The sequence below is a fragment of the Fibroporia radiculosa genome, assembly GCF_000313525.1.
Source record: "Fibroporia radiculosa TFFH 294 genomic supercontigs, scaffold1727, whole genome shotgun sequence".
NCBI lineage: Eukaryota > Fungi > Basidiomycota > Agaricomycetes > Polyporales > Fibroporiaceae > Fibroporia > Fibroporia radiculosa.
The window spans coordinates 8,715-28,455 of NW_012133317.1; the positions used below are offsets into that span (position 1 = coordinate 8,715).

The 19,741-nt window shown below is 50.1% G+C and overlaps 7 protein-coding genes across 7 annotated transcripts; 4 read left to right on the top strand and 3 right to left on the bottom strand.

Moving 5' to 3' along the window:
• Positions 1–1,850: 1,850 nt before the first annotated feature.
• FIBRA_03159 (uncharacterized protein) lies at positions 1,851–5,616 on the bottom strand (the record flags this gene model as incomplete). The annotated part of the gene is made up of 11 exons (XM_012325004.1): positions 1,851–2,584; positions 2,664–3,104; positions 3,163–3,280; positions 3,334–3,493; positions 3,543–3,769; positions 3,851–3,915; positions 3,968–4,313; positions 4,368–5,027; positions 5,129–5,183; positions 5,242–5,274; positions 5,342–5,616. 11 exons carry the CDS (start codon positions 5,614–5,616, stop codon positions 1,851–1,853), a joined length of 3,114 nt encoding a protein of 1,037 aa, XP_012180394.1.
• A 147-nt stretch (positions 5,617–5,763) lies between these two features.
• Positions 5,764–6,570, top strand: FIBRA_03160 (uncharacterized protein; the record flags this gene model as incomplete). The annotated part of the gene is made up of 2 exons (XM_012325005.1): positions 5,764–6,130; positions 6,251–6,570. 2 exons carry the CDS (start codon positions 5,764–5,766, stop codon positions 6,568–6,570), a joined length of 687 nt encoding a protein of 228 aa, XP_012180395.1.
• Positions 6,571–7,025: 455 nt separating this feature from the next.
• FIBRA_03161 (uncharacterized protein) lies at positions 7,026–7,379 on the top strand (the record flags this gene model as incomplete). Its single annotated transcript, XM_012325006.1, has 2 exons — positions 7,026–7,177; positions 7,247–7,379. The coding sequence occupies 2 exons, from the start codon at positions 7,026–7,028 to the stop codon at positions 7,377–7,379; spliced, it is 285 nt and encodes a 94-aa protein (XP_012180396.1).
• A 2,241-nt stretch (positions 7,380–9,620) lies between these two features.
• FIBRA_03162 (uncharacterized protein) lies at positions 9,621–12,715 on the top strand (the record flags this gene model as incomplete). Its single annotated transcript, XM_012325007.1, has 5 exons — positions 9,621–9,930; positions 9,981–10,404; positions 10,455–11,874; positions 11,936–12,042; positions 12,094–12,715. 5 exons carry the CDS (start codon positions 9,621–9,623, stop codon positions 12,713–12,715), a joined length of 2,883 nt encoding a protein of 960 aa, XP_012180397.1.
• Positions 12,716–12,757: 42 nt separating this feature from the next.
• On the bottom strand, positions 12,758–14,456 carry FIBRA_03163 (uncharacterized protein; the record flags this gene model as incomplete). The annotated part of the gene is made up of 11 exons (XM_012325008.1): positions 12,758–13,002; positions 13,068–13,193; positions 13,246–13,318; positions 13,371–13,405; positions 13,459–13,494; positions 13,547–13,581; positions 13,636–13,651; positions 13,702–13,920; positions 13,988–14,054; positions 14,108–14,212; positions 14,265–14,456. The coding sequence occupies 11 exons, from the start codon at positions 14,454–14,456 to the stop codon at positions 12,758–12,760; spliced, it is 1,149 nt and encodes a 382-aa protein (XP_012180398.1).
• Positions 14,457–14,774: 318 nt separating this feature from the next.
• FIBRA_03164 (uncharacterized protein) lies at positions 14,775–16,649 on the top strand (the record flags this gene model as incomplete). The annotated part of the gene is made up of 8 exons (XM_012325009.1): positions 14,775–14,984; positions 15,038–15,184; positions 15,235–15,524; positions 15,576–15,903; positions 15,958–16,056; positions 16,110–16,176; positions 16,223–16,411; positions 16,465–16,649. 8 exons carry the CDS (start codon positions 14,775–14,777, stop codon positions 16,647–16,649), a joined length of 1,515 nt encoding a protein of 504 aa, XP_012180399.1.
• A 71-nt stretch (positions 16,650–16,720) lies between these two features.
• Positions 16,721–19,576, bottom strand: FIBRA_03165 (uncharacterized protein; the record flags this gene model as incomplete). Its single annotated transcript, XM_012325010.1, has 19 exons — positions 16,721–16,788; positions 16,839–17,002; positions 17,066–17,228; positions 17,284–17,317; positions 17,365–17,439; positions 17,488–17,573; positions 17,623–17,696; positions 17,758–17,850; positions 17,904–17,988; positions 18,043–18,175; positions 18,231–18,260; positions 18,313–18,408; positions 18,462–18,518; positions 18,575–18,686; positions 18,745–18,804; positions 18,859–19,118; positions 19,166–19,281; positions 19,330–19,345; positions 19,409–19,576. 19 exons carry the CDS (start codon positions 19,574–19,576, stop codon positions 16,721–16,723), a joined length of 1,890 nt encoding a protein of 629 aa, XP_012180400.1.
• Between the last annotated feature and the right edge of the window lie 165 nt (positions 19,577–19,741).

Here is a 19,741-nt window from a genome sequence, read left to right on the forward strand (position 1 = left end):
GTGCACATGGGGCACGGCCCCAAAAGAGGAGCGGTAGTACGGACTCGGATGCACTTGAAAGGCCTGTGGCAGGACGGTGCGGCAGCTTTTGCACCCTCCTCGAGTCTCGTGGACGCGATTGACTATTCTGAATTACAGGTCCCTACCATTCCTCACACTCAGGGATGCTGTATGAAACCCCTAAGTCCTGTTAATTCCGGAATCGGTAATTCGCATGACTCATATTGTGAGTAGTGCTACTTCCAAGAGTGAGCTTCGAATGAATAGAACCACAAGGGCTTGCGCTGAACGTTCAAAATACTCTAGTATTGCGAATTATTTTCGCGGCCTCCTGCCCGCACTCTCCGACAGTGGCGTTCGGGCCCAGCCCCGGCCTCCACGATGTCCGCGCCGCGCAGCTCGGTGCAATTCTCTTCTGGGGCTCCCCCCGGTATCCGGGGCACCTATACGTTCCGCATCGTTATGTGAGTGACATCATTCAATTCTAGTGTTGGGCCCTGCTGGACCCTTCGCGATGTATCCATTATTCCCTTCTAATTGACAGTCTTCAGGCTCCGACGTGGTACGGTGTCCTTCTGATGCAGAGGGAGGTATGGCATTGCTCATAGACTGTATGTCATCATTACCCACGTTTCTTCCTCGATGCCCATTGCACCCCGTCCTCGCCCGAGAAATTTGCGATGCATCGAGCGCCGAAGTGTCTTCACAAACCGGGTCTTTCTTCTGGCAAAATGACCACGGCCATCACCAACTCCTACCACGCACGGCCTCATGAGTAACATATCCGCGAGCAATCCCCTCTCGTTACGAATAAACGAACGGTGTCAGCTGTCACACATGCGGCCTCACATGTTGGAGCGCTCACATAAAATCTGATATGGTTCCCAGGCCGTAACATCAGAACGCGTCCCTCAGAGGAAGGTGAGATAGGGTGCATTTACTTCCCAGAATCCACTCTCCTCCGCAAAATACCGCTTACCGATGTCCTTAGATGTCCGCCGACAAGATCTGGGGTCTCGCTGAGCACCCTCTGCTACATGTGTCTCCTCGAGCTTCCTGCATGACAGATGCGTCTGTTCTGCTAATCATTCTGATAGCGACACGCTCGATACCAACGTGCTATCGTGCGTACATCTAATCCTTCACGGACAGAATGCCAGTGTTTGGCGCTCATTTGGTAAGCGTTGCCCGCTCCACCACCCAGCAAGGCAGCTAGCTGAATTGGATCATTCGCTCTGAGAAGATCCATTGTATATCGCCGAACAATCCATCGGACGTCTCCGGTCTGCTGCGCTAGAACAATGTTGATTATGGATGGCCGATGTCCAGGACATATGTCACGTCTACTACTGGATAGTGTGCAGCTGGTGAGGAACCGGTTCAGACTTTACCGACAATAATGAAGACAAACACAAGAGGGCGATTGAGACGCCAAACATCCCGCTTGGCGCATGGCCATACCCACACACTCTGATAACCCATTACTATATGCAATTACATCGGCGACAAGTCGCATGAGCGAGTCTCAATACAATACATATTAATGTAAGCTACAACACACACGAGCTAAAAACAACAACACGAGACGGCAAGCTCCCAATGAAGGGAAATTTGCCCATCCTAAGACTAAGAGTGAGCGCTAAGAGGGGAGCAACCAGAGCCAAGATTGTCTTGGCGCAGAACTCGCACCATATAATATCGCCGCGCAGGCCGTCTTCCGCAACCCGCACCTACTGCGTGTTACCGACTCGAGGAAAGATACGGATCGTGGCCGGGCCAATGCATACGACTATGTATTCTCTCGTCAGCATAACGCGCAAAATTACGCCCCAAAATGCTAGGACCACAACTCACCGCTGTTCGCCCATATCCCATTGCCCTGAAGGATTTGGAGCCGCAAATGAGGGTGGAGGATGCCGATAAACATGAAGGTGGTCGTATGTGACAGGTTCTGGATATGAGAGCAAAGGGATGGTGTCATCGGTACGTTCATGCTTGACGTGAGCGGTTGGAGCTCCTGGCAGTGCCTCTGTCGCATCTAGATTAGATACGTTCATATTATGCAAATGGTCAGTGGCAGCGGGAGGTGGTGGGTTCGCGCGGTAGTCTGTTGGCCGATGAAACGCATAATCCACAACAGGAGCCTGCCCGTTGTATGCATGAATGTCATTGTCCTGGCGACGAGGTGGTTGATGGGGTGCCGACCACGGTACTTGAGGTAGATAATCATCGGGTTGCACGTAGCTGGAACGTCGGGAAGAAGGTATCTCGTGTAATGGCCAAAGGTGAGATGAATCACCGTATGGTGGAAAGTCCTGATATTCAATCATTGAAGGATGATACGAATGTGAGCTAGTTGGAGCAATTAGTTGGGACTGAGGAATGTCAGGATGGTAAACGCGGTCGGGAAGCTCATCCACAGGACCAGATGAAGGATAATATAGCCTCAAATTGCGCCCGGCAGAGCTACAGACCGTGGACCGACGTGCGGATGCTTCTTCGTATAGATGTGGCTTCGGTATGCTACTTAAAACAGGGGCAGAATTCGGCGGAAGTGCCTCTGAAATAGATCGACTGTCGGTACCTTAGTAGGATTCAGAGAAGAGAATAAAATGACAGTATTTACCATGCACCTCTTGCCACTTCCCACCTTGCACACATACCTTTCAGAAGGTCGAGTAAAGCATAGATCTCCTCAGTCTGCCCGTCGTTCGTTGACAGCTTTCCATCTTCGTAGCCATGAGAATGCTGATGTCTCTGGACGTATTCCCGGCCGAGCTGCGTCCATTTATTGACGAGTAAAACGCCAGAATAAAGGAAAGCATAATGGGCATAAAGTGTGTGCAGAACGAGTCCACGTTCTTGTACTATCTCCAAAATGCGCGCGCCAGCTTTGGCTGCATTTGTACACAGTGATAGTGAAGAAAGAGAATCATCGAGCTGGTCGGGTTGTTCCCTCTTCAAGGAATAGTCACCAAGTGCAATCACACGAGGAGCTGGCATGAAGGGTCGATACACCGTGATTTGAACCATGTAGTAGGATAAATATAGCATGGAGGATTGTGTTGCATAGGTGTTGTTGTCCATTGGTGGAGGCCATCTCACTGAAAACGAAGGCTGAGTGAGGGGGGGGCGCATAATCCGCAGCAACGAATTACTTACAGTGGGGTGGCACATTGTGGATCCATTCCAACATAGCTTCATTTAGTTGCGAAACGGTTTCCTCTCTCCAATGTGGCCCTACGAGCCCGAGCGGCTGCTTAGAACGGCTTAACGCATACTACAGAAGCACCGTCAGGCAATGTCAAACAAAACAGACTACGAAAGGCTCACGAGGGTTCTTAGTGTCGATGCGCATATTTGGCTCAACTTGATCCAGTGGACGAAGGCGGTGACATTAGCAGGTTTTCCGTGAGGCTGCCGGAAAGGTTCTCGCGTGCTGTCACCCTCCCAGAACTCGTCGTCCACCTCGAGGGGAAGCTCCAGATCAAAACTGCTGAAACTATTAATTTCTGTATAGACCCCGATGCGGTGATACTCACTCCTCTTCTCCTGAGCAGCATGACCGGCCGGCCATCAAAGCTCCCACACGATCAATCGAAACTAAATGCCAGACAGCTCTCTTCCAAAGCTCTTCTTCGACAGTAGGTTTTCGCCCATAAACTTTCCTACGATGTACACCAACGTCCTGCGCCTTGCGGATGCCAATGCTAACAAGTGTCCAGGACTCACTGTGAGCAGCAGTTCCTCTGAAGTATACTGCCATGAGCTATATAGGATCCCGACGGAATAAATTCGTAATCGGCTGATAAGAATATCGAAAAGTCCCTAGTGCAGTATATGTACGTACCACAAGAGTTTGTATTTCGAATAAGTTTGCAGGGAGAAACAAGCTACGGCGGTATCGATGGACATCTTGAAGAAAGACATTAGTAAACATAAAAGAGATCAATGAACGCATACCCACCAAGGACTACATCAACAAACTTCCAACCTGCCAGTCCCCACACACCATCTGGCGATTCGTCCGAGGCAGACTGTGCAATATCATCTGGAAGCACTCTTGGATCGTGACTCCATCGGCTGGCCACTGCAAAGAGCCCCATGCAAACACCAGCGAACCAGACGTCAGTCTTGTACAATTCTTCTCGCCATTGTTTGTCAAAAGTAGGACGGTGTAAGAGCGGATATATGGTGTTGTGTACACCAAAATATATCTGTATCAAATCATTTGCTAAATCCAGTGGCGGAAAGCGGGACATCAAGAAGGATGGCGTTGTCGATCGATCGGCGCCTTCAAATGAAATTTCCCACTAAGGATGAATGATTACTCCTGTCAGCGGGCAGCACAATGCGACAATATTTACTGCAAGGAAGCTCACAGGCAAAGAACACCAATACTCGGACCTCCTGAGTGCGTAGCCAGGACCAGGGGTACTATTTGAGTTCGAGCCGGACGCCAGAGACTCTGGCGACGATGCCCCCGCCATTTCATCCATGTGCCGCTGCTTAAGCTCTCTCGTAGCATTTATGAGCTTGAAGGAGCTGCTCTTTCCGTGGAACCTCCACTGTCCGTCCATGGCTTGCTTACCATTGACATTTGCTGGCTGTAGGCCACGCATTGTCAGGTGTGTCATACCCTGCACCAGGCTGAGTTCAACAGAGGAATCTTCATGGTCGGACGCGGATAGCGAGGAATCAGACGACCCCTCCTCATTTTGACTCGTGCTGCCATCAGCCACAGGGTGTTGACTTTTCTTGCGATATCGTCGCGGAGACTTATGCCTGACGGAAGAAGCACCGGCACGCTCTCCAGCCGGACCTCGGTACGCAAAACCAGGCGACAAGATCGCTGTGGTCATCGGTAGCAATATGTGACTGCGACTGCTCGACGGCGCGGCGGTGGAGTTTGTCGATGATGTTGAAGCTGTCTGAGCGACCGACTGTGCGATCTGTGCGTCTGCTTTCCAAGAGTCTCGGACGACAGGAGGACCGAGTTCGGTAGTAAAATCTGTGTCCGGCCTCAGCTGTAGGATAGAGCGTAAGCAGATACGCGGACAACACGATTGAGAAACGACAAGTACGGTACGCCGTCAAGCCACGCAAAAGTCCTGGGAGAGAAACTCACTCTGCGAAGCAACGCTTCTATTTTCTCGACACGATCCTCCAGAGCTGTTACATAGCTGATCGTGATTGTAAGGGAGGAGATGGTGGATCTGAGATGAGGACCAAAGGACTCACGCCTTGGGAGGGCCTCGAGGTTTCGAGCTCTCACTGTCGGAAGCAGTAGAAGACATCATGAGCTGGCCGAAGGTGGGCGAGTACAAGAGAAAAAACGAACATATAGGTGCAACTCCTGCCTGTCTGCAAGCAATTCGTGCACACATTATCCAGCATCTTGGGACCATCGCATTTTGTCTTCCGCTTCCGACAAAAGTCGCATGCGCGCTCGATCTTGCGCTTCTTGGAGCGATGGTCATCTCGCGAGAGGTCAGCGGGGAAGAAGGAGTCAGCAACGCGCGGGGGACCAGGGGTGGAATAGAGAGGGTCTGGGGCGGCGTGTTCCTCGAGGTCAATGATGGTTGCAGAGCGCTCGTAGCCAAGACCTCCGTGCATGGCGCTGGATGATGCGCTGAACGGGGGAAGAAGGCTCGAGGGCGTCGACGGCGGCGGCGGGGAGCAGGGCGCAGGGCGCAGCAGGCAGGCTTGGGGGTCGTTGTCCGACAGGTGAGTTGAGCAGCATTCGGGCTCAGCTTAGGAGCCATGCCAAAGTCTCCCCGCCGCCGCGGCCAATCTCGATTCTCACAGGCCGCGATTGCTTCATCAGGAAATATACGGCAACAATTATTTCTCTACGTGTCTGTGCCCCGCGAGCTCCGCCAGAACATGTGCAGCGGCGTGCCTGAAACGACGGCGGTGCTGGCGGCGAATGTGACCAGCTGCTCCTGGTCGGCGGCGTTGCTCGCCTCCCGACTAGCAGTCGTCCAAGCGGCCCGCTCCGGCCTGCGCCGTCCGGAATCCTCGGAACCCGTCTCCGATGTTGTTCCGCCGGTCCTCTTATGGCAATTCTCCCGTCTCTCCCGGCCGTTCCGATGTACAGTCAGTGCCAAGCCTGTCCACGTGCTCGAAGGTACCTGACGGCACGTGCTGCCCCACGCGATCCCACCCGCTACGCCTCTTAGACTTGAGTCTCCTCCATACCACGTTTTCCCCGTCCTCGACCACATGCTGCTGCCTCGCATTCGACTAGCCGCGTTCAGCTCCAGACTACGCTGGTACTCGCAGCGCAATTCCCTCAACCGTCCTTCTCCACCCTCTCTGCCCCGTGCAGCCCAGCGCGAGTTCGAAGAGCTCGTTAGAACTGCCCAAGCGCCGCTGCAGCAGCCGGCGGCATCTGCTGAGGCAGAGCTGACAATGCACCCAGACGCGCGGGAGCCACTCCTGCCTCAGTTTGTAGGCGAGACAAATCCCGCTACGGGCGAGCGGGGCGGGCCGAAGCGAGAGCCCGTCGGCAAATGGGTTGACAGCGAAGGCGACTGGAGCTTCAAAGGGAGAGTATCAGACTTTTAGCTCGCTGCATTGAGGTACGCCACAGACATATCCTCTTGTCAGCAATGCCCTTATTTTCATCAGACTCACAGTAGGTCGTCCAGCCCATCCCTTGGACGGACATTCTGGCCGAGAATAACAAGTCATCTTTGTAATCCTCCTGAGCAATCCACGTTGTTCGATATCTATGACCCACATCGCTCATTGCGCGCCTCTAAGGCATTGAGCGGAGCTTCAGGCTTGGCTTCCTGGACTTTGCGATGAATGTGATCGAACCTCGGCTGTTGATCTACACCAGGCATGTCATGATGAACAATGTCTGTCAGCACCGCAAGAGCCGCCGGCGCATTTATTCGTCGCTATTTTAGTATCGAGAAGCCTTGTATCAGGACTGTTTGGACGGCAGACTGTCTCTCCACTTCGGCTTCACCCTCTCAATGAGCATCGTTCCCAAGGTGTGACGCGTTGATCGTGAAATGCCCGTCCTGGCCTCGACTGTTGAGCGGGCTACCGTCGGACTTGCCTTCCTCTCACAGACTCGATCATACGCAGCCAACACGCTACCTCCCGAGCCTTTAATCAGCCTCATTGTTCTGGCCTTGTACCTGCCAGAGGGGACTTTACACATGTATGTGCGACGTCGAGCCGTCTTCATCGCTTCTGATCCATTGACTGCAACGCGGTCGTTTTGCTTCAGTCGTGCCGCGGATGGGGTTTGCATTGCTCCCGCCCTTAGGCCCGAGGCCGAAGGCGGCATCGGTGTACAGAGCTTTTACCGCGACGGGCGGCAGATCGCGCGAACAACACGAACCTTTAGAGGCCCTGTCTAGGGACCACTTACAACACGGGTACGTTCGTCTTTGGATCCGAATGACCCGGAGTCGACAATTATCCCATCGCGTGCTGAAAATAGGCCAAAGTGTCGTTCCTGCAAGCGCCGCCTATGCTTCGCGATCGCGCTTCGACACAGCGAAAGGACCTGGGGCACCTTGTTGTGACCGCGCATCTCCCGAAATGATTATTCGATCGTCACATCGACGTCGTCGCCCGGCATCCTGCGATCATCACCCGCGACACGTACCCTCGTTCTGTCTCTCACTTACTGGAAAGACGGTCCCCCATGATAGCCCCGCGTTATCACATCCTTCAAAGCGTTGCCTATCTTCTGAGCTGCTTTCCATTCATTCCAAGCGAGTCCGCGGATTGATTAGCCGCACTGCTGTGGCTTTCTTCACGTCATGCGCTTGAAAAGTTGCGTCGGCGAGGCTATCGCTCAGCATTACGGCATAACACTACATGCTAGTATTCATTCAATCGATCCTCCTAGTCAAGGAGGCTCAGTAGCAATGAACATCGAGAACGTCTGCTGACGCTGAGCTCGGCCACAGAGTACTTGCTGTGTATCCCATGCATAATATAAGGTGCGCCCGCACCTTGGATAATGATGCATCGACTGACAACTTCTATGCGTTAACACCTCTTAAATAATATGATATAATTGCCGAAGACTGGATCGCTCCCGCAATACGTAGTGTCGTCTGAGTAGTCGATGCATCTCGCACGCTGCTACCCTTCCATCTTCTGATATTGTTTCTGCATCTAATCCGCCCCTAGCCTAGCTACTTATGTATCGTCTGGAACAATAGTGTTTAGCATTTGATGTAGTGGTTTGACTGCTAGTTCTGACATTACGACTCGTACGTCATCATCTGAACTATCAAATCCATGAGCAATACTTACATAGGCACATAAGCAGTTCTACCAACAGGTCGGTTTCCATCATGAGTAGTGGTTGAACAGAACCAATATTTCTGAGTACGTTTGACCATCTCCGGCCCGGTCTGATGCATTATTTAGACGTCATCATTTTGAGTCAGCATGTCCAACTCTCTCTTATGTTGCCTTCAGCTGCATCCTGGAGTCATTGGCACCATTTAAGTAACGCTACCACTAAAACAGGACGAAGAGACTCTTTCCAACGTTGTTTGGCGTTGCATTTTGTCCTGCGATAGATCTACCATTCTGCCTAATCCCACACACTCAAACAAACTCGCGTTTACAATCACACTTGGTATGTATTCCGCTGGGGGACAACAGCATGAGGTGGCCATGCAAGAGAGGAAATGGATGTTCAGAATTCCCAATTTTGAAATGCATACATTTTGAGGCATCCAATCGTGCCGCATAGTTAGGAAGCAACAAGCGACCATTCCATGATCATTTCAGAGTGGAATGTGAGTACCCAATATGAGGTGGTGGTCTATCCAAGCACCTTGGTGACAGTCAATGATTGCGGAATGAAATTTCGGCTGTGTGTGCGTACAGTGGACCAATTAATCCGACGTCAGCAAGCCGTATATTAGATGGCCTTGATCATGTGAGTGCGCACACCTATGTCATGCCTGTCGGTAGATCTGACCGCGCATCACACCACTGAAGAGCGATACATTTTTCTCATGCTCACGAAGCGGATACCTGCATTCCGAGGGCACGATGTCACATACAGTCGCACGAAGCCATTCATGAAGGCATGTTTCGCGATCGGCTCGATGACAATGTGCATCACCAACTAACCTCAAATTTGGACCAGGACCAGATCGACCGGGAGCCTTGTAGGAAAATGGGCTATCCCACCTTTGACAGTCCGACGGAGACGAGAGAGTGCCTGGAGAGCTGGAGAAGTGTTATTCACTCACTTCGATCAAGAGGTTCGTGCTACTTTGAGCGAAAGGTTAATCGACTGATCTACTCTTCTCTACTGGTCGAAGATCTCTCACAGGAGAATATGAAGAAGTAACAGAAGCTGGAAGAGATGGATTTGTTGCCTATGTAAATTCTCCGCGTATTATTAGCTGCTCAAGAATAGGTCGTGCATTCGAGCTCATTTCACGGTTGTTCCGGGCCGCCGCGATTTCGGGTATGCCTCGGGAGGCGTTCAATTACATAATACAAATTTTGAGTCGATCATCAGCTCCAGTTGAGTCGTTGTACATACGGACCAGTCCTAGTGCATTGAAATTCTCTGTCTGATCTGGAGTTGGAGTTCCACTACTCGCTGTTTCTCTTACTTAATGGCAGGAGATAAACGGAAGCCTTCTCTCATTTTTGACAGTGAGGGATCACTCTCCGCTTCGGAAGCTGATGAGTTACCTTCGGACTCGGATGGAGAGATCGACATTTCTTCAGCTCTCGCCGGGCACAAAAGCGCACAAAAGCGGCGCAGCAACGACGAAGAGGAAGAAGATGAGCAACTGCAGGAATTTATTAGGGGCAGCATCGCTAAACGCGATGTTAAAGGAGGAACAGATTTGCTTAAGAAGACCAAAGGAAAGACTAAGATGGCTAAAGGAGAAGTAGGCGGAGGTAGCTTTCAGAGCATGGGTGCGTGGTACTGCCATTTAATAAAACCGTCTGCTTACTGCATCTCGCAGGTATTCACCCCTGGCTTCTGCGCTCTCTGACGCTGCAAGGGTTTCGTATACCAACGCCTATTCAGCGGCTATCCATACCGGCCCTGCTTTCCAATCCTCCTCGCGACCTGGTTGGCATGGCCAGAACGGGTTCCGGGAAGTCTCTTGCATACATGGTTCCTCTCGTCCAGCGACTGGGCGGTCGTCACGCTTCGACCTTCGGTGCTCGAGCATTGATTTTGCTTCCTGCGCGAGAGCTAGCGTTGCAAATCTTAAAGGTCGGAAAGGAATTAGCCAGAGGATGGAATGCAGGCGAGGGAAGTCACGCCGGTGATGGAAAGGATACTGAGGACGGGAAGAGGGGACAAGGGCTGCGCTGGAGTCTGATTGTCGGTGGTGAAGGCATGGACGAACAGTTCGAGACGATTTCCCATAATCCTGATATGTGCGATTTCACGTATTGTCTTCATGATATCTGTGCTCACGAATGTTTAGCATCATTGCAACACCGGGTCGACTGCTCCATTTGATTGTTGAAATGAACATGGATCTGAAGTCTGTGCAGTATGTCGTTTTTGACGAGGCTGACCGTCTTTTTGAGATGGGTTTTGAGACTGCTCTGACTGAAATTCTACACCGTCTTCCTGCGACACGACAGACCCTGTTGTTTTCTGCCACGCTTCCGAAAAGTCTCGTCGAATTTGCGAAAGCTGGTCTCCAAAATCCCAAACTTGTTCGGCTTGACGCCGAGTCGAAAATCAGCCCAGACCTCAAGATGTCATTCTTCTCAGTGAAACAGGCAGAAAAGGATGCATGTCTGTTGGTTCTTCTTCGCGACGTCATCGGCGTTCCACTTGGCTCACCGCAAGCTGCAATTGATGACACAAGCAGCACTCAAGACAAGAAAGAGAAGGGGAAGGCCAGACTGAAGTACTCTGAGCAAGTCACGGCACCTCATCAGACTCTTGTGTTCGCCGCAACCAAGCACCACGTGGAATACTTAACAAATTTGCTCACGAGTGCTGGATATTCTGTTTCCCACATCTACGGATCCCTGGACCAGACCGCGCGTACGCAGCAGATGGACCAGTTCCGTCGAGGCCGCACGAACATCCTCGTGGTGACTGACGTTGCTGCTCGGGGTATTGATATACCAGTGCTAGAGAATGTGGTCAACTATGATTTCCCGCAGGGAGCTAGAGTTTTTGTCCACCGAGTCGGCCGTACAGCGCGTGCGGGTAGGCAAGGATGGGCGTGGTCGTTCGTGACAAACTCTGAACTGCCGTATTTGCTCGATCTACAGCTCTTCCTCGGCCATCCCATCAAGAACGAGGTTTCAGATGGTGGGGACCAGGCGTACACCGAGTCTTTCGTCCTCGGTCCATTTGATCGCGACCAACTTGACGAGGAAGTGGAATACATCAGGAAGCTAGAGAACGACAATCACAACCTCACCACGCTTAGAGATGTGATGAAGAAAGGTCACGGTATGTACGAACGCAGCAAAGGGAAGGCTAGCCAGGTGAGCTACAAGCGTGCCAAGGAGATGATCAAGGAAGGCAAGTGGGGACTCGTCGGCGCAGATTCAGGAATACATCCCGTGTTCTTCCGCAGTAAAGACGGGAGCAACGTCTCAACAAAGCTTGCCGGGGAGGCGAAGAGAAAGGCGCTTCTGAAGGCCGTGAATGCTTTCAAACCTTTGGAAACTGTGCTGGAGATTGGTGCTAGGGGAAATACCGAGACTGCGGCTTTGATGAAACAGAGACGCAAGGCACTTAGCAAAGCGGCGCATCGCGCTTCGCTTGCTTCCACCTCTGCAGCCGTTTTGTCTACGGAGGACCTCGATGATGTTGAGGAGATAGGCACACAGGTAGATGCGGACGGCATGGAACTTGCAGATGAGGATGAAATTGCGGTGCGTTCCTATTGATCTTTGTGCTCTTCAAATAATCTGATTTGCTGCATATGCTGCATAGGCTGTCTTCGACTTCGATAAAAAAGGTTCCAGCGGCGGCAAGAACAATTTCCGCGACTCTGAATTCTACATGTCACACTACCAAAAGGATGCTAACACAGAGAAAGGGTGATTCTGAAACACATTTTGCTTAATGACGCAGTGCTGATTTATTGTCAGGTACTCTCTCCGAGATGGTGCTACTTTCGCGGAACAAGCCCAGAATGTTACCTTTGACTTAGCCGGTGATGAGGGCGTCCGAGAACGGAAACGTCGCGAAATGCAATGGGATAAGAAGAAAAAGAGGTTCGTAAAGGGCACAGGGGAGGGCGCCGACAACGTCAAGCTCGTACGCACTGAAAGCGGCGTCAAGCTACCAGCTACGTACCGCAGTGGTCGATTCGATGAATGGAAGGCGAGGAGTCGCGTCAGCTTGCCGAAGGTGGGAGAGGAGGAAACCGAAGCACGGGGAGCTGCTGGGAGGAGGAAGTTCAAGCACAAGCAAGCTACAGCTCCGAAGCCGCTAGATAAGCTCAGCATAGATTACGACCGCAAGATGAGACAGAAGAAGAGAAAGCTGGAGCACCAGGTGGAGTCACACGACCCTGAGTCTTCGAAGAAAACTTTCTCCCCTGGCAAGAAGAGCAAAACTAAGGCCCTTGGTCGGCGGTTTGGAGGAAAGTTTTCAGGGAAAGTCAAGAATGAGCTCAAGACTGTGGATCAAATTCGCAAATCACGGAATACGATACAGAACAGACGTGCCAAAAATGCGCGACCCAGTCGGAGAAAAGGGAAACGATGAGATTGGTGTGGACAGGCGGGCGATTTTTTTTACATATTACTACTATGTAGTGTCCGAATATTCCCATTTCGCACCGTCACCCGGAATGACTTGTACATCAGGTTTGTCTGCTAGCAAGTCTACTCCGACGCTCCTGAGAGCGTTCACGCACCATTCGGGGTATCCGGCATCTCCGAAATAACTCGCGAAAAATCTCTTCAGGTATGCCGGGAAAGTCCCACCTATGATTGCTTCTCGAGCACCACCCATAACTCGGGCTTGGAAGACAATATTGTGTTGTGTGACCGCTACAATCACAACGAAACATCACACGTTAGCCGAGCGCGCTTGTTGTCTGGATGAAATGGCCTACCGTGTGCTCCTGCAGTCTCTATCGTGATAATATGATGCAACATCGCCCGACTTGTACCGTCCGCGCATGTTGGACAGGGGCAGTTTTCGTCTACAGGGCGCATATCCTCTGCATGTTTGCTTAAACCTGCAACCCGATGCGTATGGAGGGATTCAAGCAGTAGTGGTGAAGGCCTTACGTAGATTGAGTGGACCCTGGAAAGTCAATGCGACGCCAAAACGTGCCGTTCGCGTTGGGAAGACGCAGTCCGCCTTGGGCATGTTATAGCCGAGCAGTAAATGTTTAAATGTATCTCTAACATACCATATCAACTCCCAGAGCTACGCAGACCAAAAGATCTACGAAATGTCTGCTCAGCATCTAGAATGGTCGAACCTTGAAATAAATTGACCTTCAGCGAATCCAATACCCATGGAATATCGAGGTCCTGGGTCCAAGGCACATTAGAAGTGATCCGAATGAAAGGAACAAATTCTCACGATCCTCAGGCAATTTTTCTGCACATTGCTTGATCCTTTAAACTTTTGTGAGCGTGAAATGGTGTTTGCGAGGAGGCGCTCAAGCATACACTCTCCAGAAGATATCTAGATTAGATATAAATCAGCCGCACAATACAATCTAGAAGAACGCTGACCCTTTTCTTCTCCACCACTAAGGCCACCAATAGCGTACCCGGCAACGCGATCCTTCCTCTTGATCATCTCCTCTAGGCATTGATCGCGTAGCTCGTGGTCTATCCCTCCCTGGACTATAGCAAAAAGATTTTGATGTCTCTTTCCGGACTTTTCATGAAATTCTATGCATCGATCAAGCCACCGGATGGTTCTCCACATTGCTTCGCCTACACGAGGGCCTACAGTTAAAGTATGGACTACAAATGCTTTGGGATTGGATCGACAAAATATATGGCAAACACTCACCAACATCGTCTAACTGCATCATGATATCAGATCCGATAGCATGTTGTATTGAAATGCTCTCTTCTGGCTGCGAGGATCATCATAAGCGCCAGAGTCAAAATGTAACACACAAGATCTTACTGTGAGCATTGTTGGTTCGCTCGTGAACGGGCTTGCAAATAGAGCGCCTTCTTCGGTGATTTTCGTGAATTTATTCAATGACACTAGCTGGAACCCGCCACTATCCTATACCCAATTAGTGATGATGGAGAAAAGAAAGGTTTCGATTTATTCGCACGGTTAGCAGATTATGTCTCCATCCTTGAAACTCGTGCGCACCGCCGGCTTCTTTAAGAACTTGAATTCCAGGTCTCAGGTTGAGGTGATACGTGTTATTCAAAATCAGTGACACCCCAAGTGCTTCAACTTGATGTGCGGTCAAGCCCTTTATCGCTGCTTGAGTTGCGACAGGCATGAACGTTGGAAGCATTGTGACACCATCTATGCGACCATTTATGCTCTCCAGCGTATCAAATTATGAGCGACTTACGTTCCAATTTCATGCGAGACACTCTTGCACGAGTGGTATTACATTTCGCGAGGATTTCAAACTCCATCCCTCAAGCTGGTCGTGTAAGAGAGGCAGAAAATATGAGATGACTGGCTGCGGTGTTCGTGGTGGAAGTTGTTTTGTCCTTGCAAGCAAAACAAAGCCGTCGGCTACCAGATACGCGTATGATGCTTAAGATTGACTTAGATTATCACAAAAAGGTAAACGCTCGAGGCTATTGGCTTCCCGATCCAATCTATGTCCCAAATTGGGATACGAAATCTGGCGGCCACCGTCACCACGTCTACATCGTACAAAGTGTGGGATGCAGCTTTGTCACTGTGGCATTCGAACGTTTCGTCAGTTAAGGCCGCTACCAAGACAAGTTACATCGCGTCGCCAATTCCACATCGAAGGGGATGTACTCGACGACCTGACTGCTCGAGGACTCATATCCAAAATCACAAGGTATTGATTTTAGTTCAAACTGTTCATACAAAGTTCTTATTAGTGACAGGCAGGAAGAACTCAAACTAGAGATTCAGAACTCGCGCCAAGTGGTCTACGCCGGTGTTGACCCAACTGCTACATCATTACATGTCGGCCATCTCCTTCCTTTGCTCTGCTTGCTGCACTTCCACATAAGGGGTCATCAGATTATACCATTAGTGCGTCGCCTCTTGCGTGAATATTGCTCTTTAATATATATATCTGTCAGATAGGAGGAGCTACAGGTCTTATTGGAGATCCTTCTGGTCGCTCAACTGAGCGACCGTTATCCGAGGAGTCGGTTGTCGAGCATAATGTTCACTCTCTTACTACTGCAATACAGCGATTCTTTTCAAGAGCCACAGAATATGCACGGGATAGGCTGCAACCTTCTCAAACTCCCCTCTTGCAGCCGGACGTAAGGAACAACCTGGAGTGGACTAAAGATATGGGCTTGTTGGAATTTCTGCGAAAAATAGGCATTCACAGCAGAATTAACTCTATGATGGGAAGAGAAAGGTCCGTTATCGATCGGCATGCATGCATCATCTTCTCATGTTGATTGAATAGCGTTCGAGCGCGTCTTGAGTCACAGCAAGGCATTTCTTTCACGGAATTCACATATCAGCTCCTGCAGTCATACGACTTTCTCAATTTGCACGAGACGGCAGGCTGCAATATCCAAATTGGTGGATCAGATCAGTGGGGTAATATTGTTGCGGGTATCGACCTCATCAATCGGGTCAATGCCGCAAGCAATTCTGGGGGTCGAAATGCGAAGGGTTTTGGCATTGTTACCCCGCTCCTGACCACCGCGACGGGCGAGAAATTCGGAAAAAGTGCTGGCAATGCCGTATCACTTGATGAAACTATTACCAACGTCTTCGACTTCTATCAGGTAGGTCCTTCCGGTGGTGCTAAGCGTAGCCATTGCTTGACTCATTGAGCCTAGTTCTTCCTTAGAACTCCGGACGCAGATGCTACCCGTTATCTAAAAATGTTCACCTTGTTGCCCATGTCACGTATCGATGAGACATTCCACATGAGTAAGGTAAGCATTGCCGGCGCTAAGCTTTCAAGATAAGTCGCTTAATACTTCCTCAGCAAAGACCAGAGAAGAGGATAGCTCAGCGTCTTTTAGCCAGTGAAGTGACAGAATTAGTTCATGGCAGTGCGTCGCAACCATAGCGTTGTTATGTTTTATTCATCAAATGCAGGAGATGCTGTTCAGCGAGCCGAAATTGCGACCGCAATACTCTTTGACAACGACTGCAAAACAATTAGGGCTGAGGAGGCTGTGAAGGCTTTGCGCGGATTGCCTGTCTTTCACGCGTGGGACAAAGCAGATTTGTTCGGCATTCCGCTGGCCAAGATGGCAACGCGACTCCAGATCACCTCCTCAAATAGTAAGATGTTAGCTGGTGAAATGTGTGCGGTGGTCCGCTAACAGCATGTGCAGGTGCAGCTCGCCAACTCATATCTGCGAAAGGGCTATATCTCAACAACCAACCCGTCACAGATCCGAATCAGACATTGAGTATTAGGGACTTAATCGATGGACGAATAGTAGTACTCCGCGTCGGCAAATACAAACAGGCCGTTGTTGCCTTAAGCACACATGGGGTTTGCACTCATGGGATTTGATAGCAATAATAGAGGATAACGAGAGTCCCTACTACTTTTGTTAATATAGAGCCAATAGACGGTACTGGGAACTAATCGATGCGAATCGCACTGTATAATCTCTTCACCGCCCAGTACGTCGCAAGGAATCCAATTGTCCCTAAAAAGCATCATAAGAATCGAAGGCAAAACCAGTCGCTGTAGACTCACCCGTGACAAGGAAATCCAAAAGTGCAAGTAGCAAAAGATATCCCATATACAGAACAACACTAGAAAAAGAGTCTAGGGAAAGACGTGACGCCCAGTAGAACACACCGTATCCCAAAAGCCAAAAAGCGCTGCCGCCTCCTGTTAGGAATGCTCGCCAATGCCATCTGAATAGCATATTCAATTTATTAATGCAACGCGATGATATTATCCATGCATATATCACTAACCGATATTCCTCGGCACATAAGATGAAGTAGGTGAACAAAATTGTCACAGTTGCAGTGGTGAGCGATACAACACCGGCCGTCAGTGCTAGGAAGCCAAACGCATAGTACGCTCTCGAGGCAAAGAGGCTCGACAGTACAAAGTAAAGCTCAACGAAAGCAGCACCTATAAAATAGATTTCAAGTCGAGGTCACAATATCCGATACGCTAAATAACTCACCAAATGGTAGGATACCAGCCAGGAGAGTGGCAGCCTGAAGACGTTATTATAGCTTTTGCTCAGAAAATAAGCCCCACTCACCCAAGGTTGAAGATATCTAGGTGATTTTGGAATCTGCCGCGGGATCTGGTTCACTCTAACAGGGTGTGGAATACCCTATTTTGGTGTTAGCGGCCGCAGAATGTAGCATCGTAGTAGACGAACTCCATGTCTGGTTCCGAAAAATGATCCAACCAAAGACAAAGGTGCTGATATGCCGAACCAGAGAACAACAATGAGCAGCATGGTGCCTGCTGCCAATGTCAAGAAAGGTCCAACCATCATGAGTTGGATGCGTACCGAAGGGCACTGCACCAGAGGAGCCTGCCGCGATAAGAAAGAGGTCTAGTAAGAAGACAATTGCAAATACAAGTCTAAGTTTAACAAGAATGTGAACAATGGAGCGTCTTGCAAGGAACCACAACGACCACGTACGCAGGTAGTACGGTTGCAGTGAGAAACGAGTTCTTCCTCCTATCATTCCCGCCAAGAGACGAATAAACACGACTCGACACATAGCCACCAATGCTGGTTATCATGACCTTTAGAAGGGATAATGAAGTACACGGAAGTACGCTCACCCTCCAAATAGTGTCCAACAAACCATCATGACCGTGGCGAGAGAACCTCGGTTAGAGGGTGACAGGAAACCTAGAAGAGCGAATACTAGGGAAACATCAGTCGATTGCAGATTGGTCACCAGTATGAATATGCAAATACCGAGTGTTACACCAACCATCGCGCACAACTGTGCACCATTTCCAACGAGTACGGATAGAATCATGGGATTACGTGGTGACCTAAACACCTCTCCATGCACGAGTTTCCATCCCCAGTCTTCTTGGACGTCCTCCTGTTAAACAATTTCAAATGGATATTACCTACGCGCTATAAAAATGATGACTCACGCTCAAATCAATCGCATTGTAACGGGAAATCTGCGCGGTAGATCTCAATACGAGGAGCACGGGTGAATACTAATGAGCTCACATCTCGGGAAACCGTTCGTAACAGGATCATGGAGACCATGACGCAGAGGAACACTACGATGACAATTGAGTTGATGAGGCTAAACCAATGTATGCGCTGCGTGGACCTAAGTTGGAGCAGTGCAGAACGAAGAAACTGATCCTACGCACAGGGTCGAATATGTGTAGGTAATTATCCCAACGGGTAGCCCAGGGAGTATCAGATTCCTGTCAACCAAAGATCAGTTGATGATGGTACCAACGCAAGCTAGGTTGCAGCTGACATTCCACATCACGCGATACGTATAGCGTACGGAATTGTTTTGATCTTCCCGCAGGAGGAGTGGTCCAGACGCAGATGAGCAGTCTGTAGTGGCATCCTGAGAACCACCATGGCTGTACAGAGCACACCAAATTAACGCTGACATACAACTGCATGTTTCACTGACCCCACCTGGTCGGCCACACGAGAACGCCTACTATGCGATGCACACCGGGACGAGGAGTGTGATATCTGTGTGTGTCGTAATTCCATGAAATACGATGTACAGCTCACCATATTACTTACCTCAGTACAATCTCATAATGATTATGAAGTGCGGGTGTAGTCGCCTGTTGCCCTTCATCATCCCCAAGATTGAATCCCATGTCAAAGAATAGGTCTCCGGTCTTTATATCTTGCTTCATCTCAGCTGCTGGAAGACCATCCACTAGCCAATTTAGTGCGTAGTCTTCACGAATGCGATCGTTGACATATTTGGCATCTTGCGCTGGAATCTCTGTCCTGCAGAGCGTTCTACAAGTTCCATTGTCTTCGAGCATTCTAATCTAGGGCATTGTGAGGTAATATGAGGGATCATGATAGTCACTCTTACATCATATGGCGAGTTGAATATCCTATCTCCAAATAGAATGGACCCCAAAGACTCGGGCTCCTTGCGCGGGCCCCCTTCTGGGGTGCAGAAGTGGAACCTTGGGTCATAGTAGTCATCTGTTCGAAGTCAGTGTACACGATGGAAATGAGACCGTTGTGACATACAGTTAATCAGAGATTTCTACGCTCAAAGAGTTTGTGAGGTAGACCGCATATAGCATATGGCCAACAGGTCAGGACATACCAGTTTCGCATTATCGTATCCGCCCAGCATGGGGGTCAAGGCATTGACGTAAAGTTCTACGACCTCGCCTTCTGTGTAATCATGAGGCGCTGCTCCAGGAAGATAGAATGCTTGTGCGGTTGACAGCAACGAGATGACACCGCCCAAAAGGCAAAACCAGCGCGACATGGCAGCGCGAACAAGGAAGATTGTGTGTCGGTCGCGTTAGTGGGCGGAGTACGCACTGTCAATGGCGAGGGCAGCCTGGAAATGAAGTGAAAGACAGTGGGAGCGACGAAAGAGAGTGATGGACAGTCGGCCGCAGGGGAAACAGCCACAAGCCGGCGGCTGGTG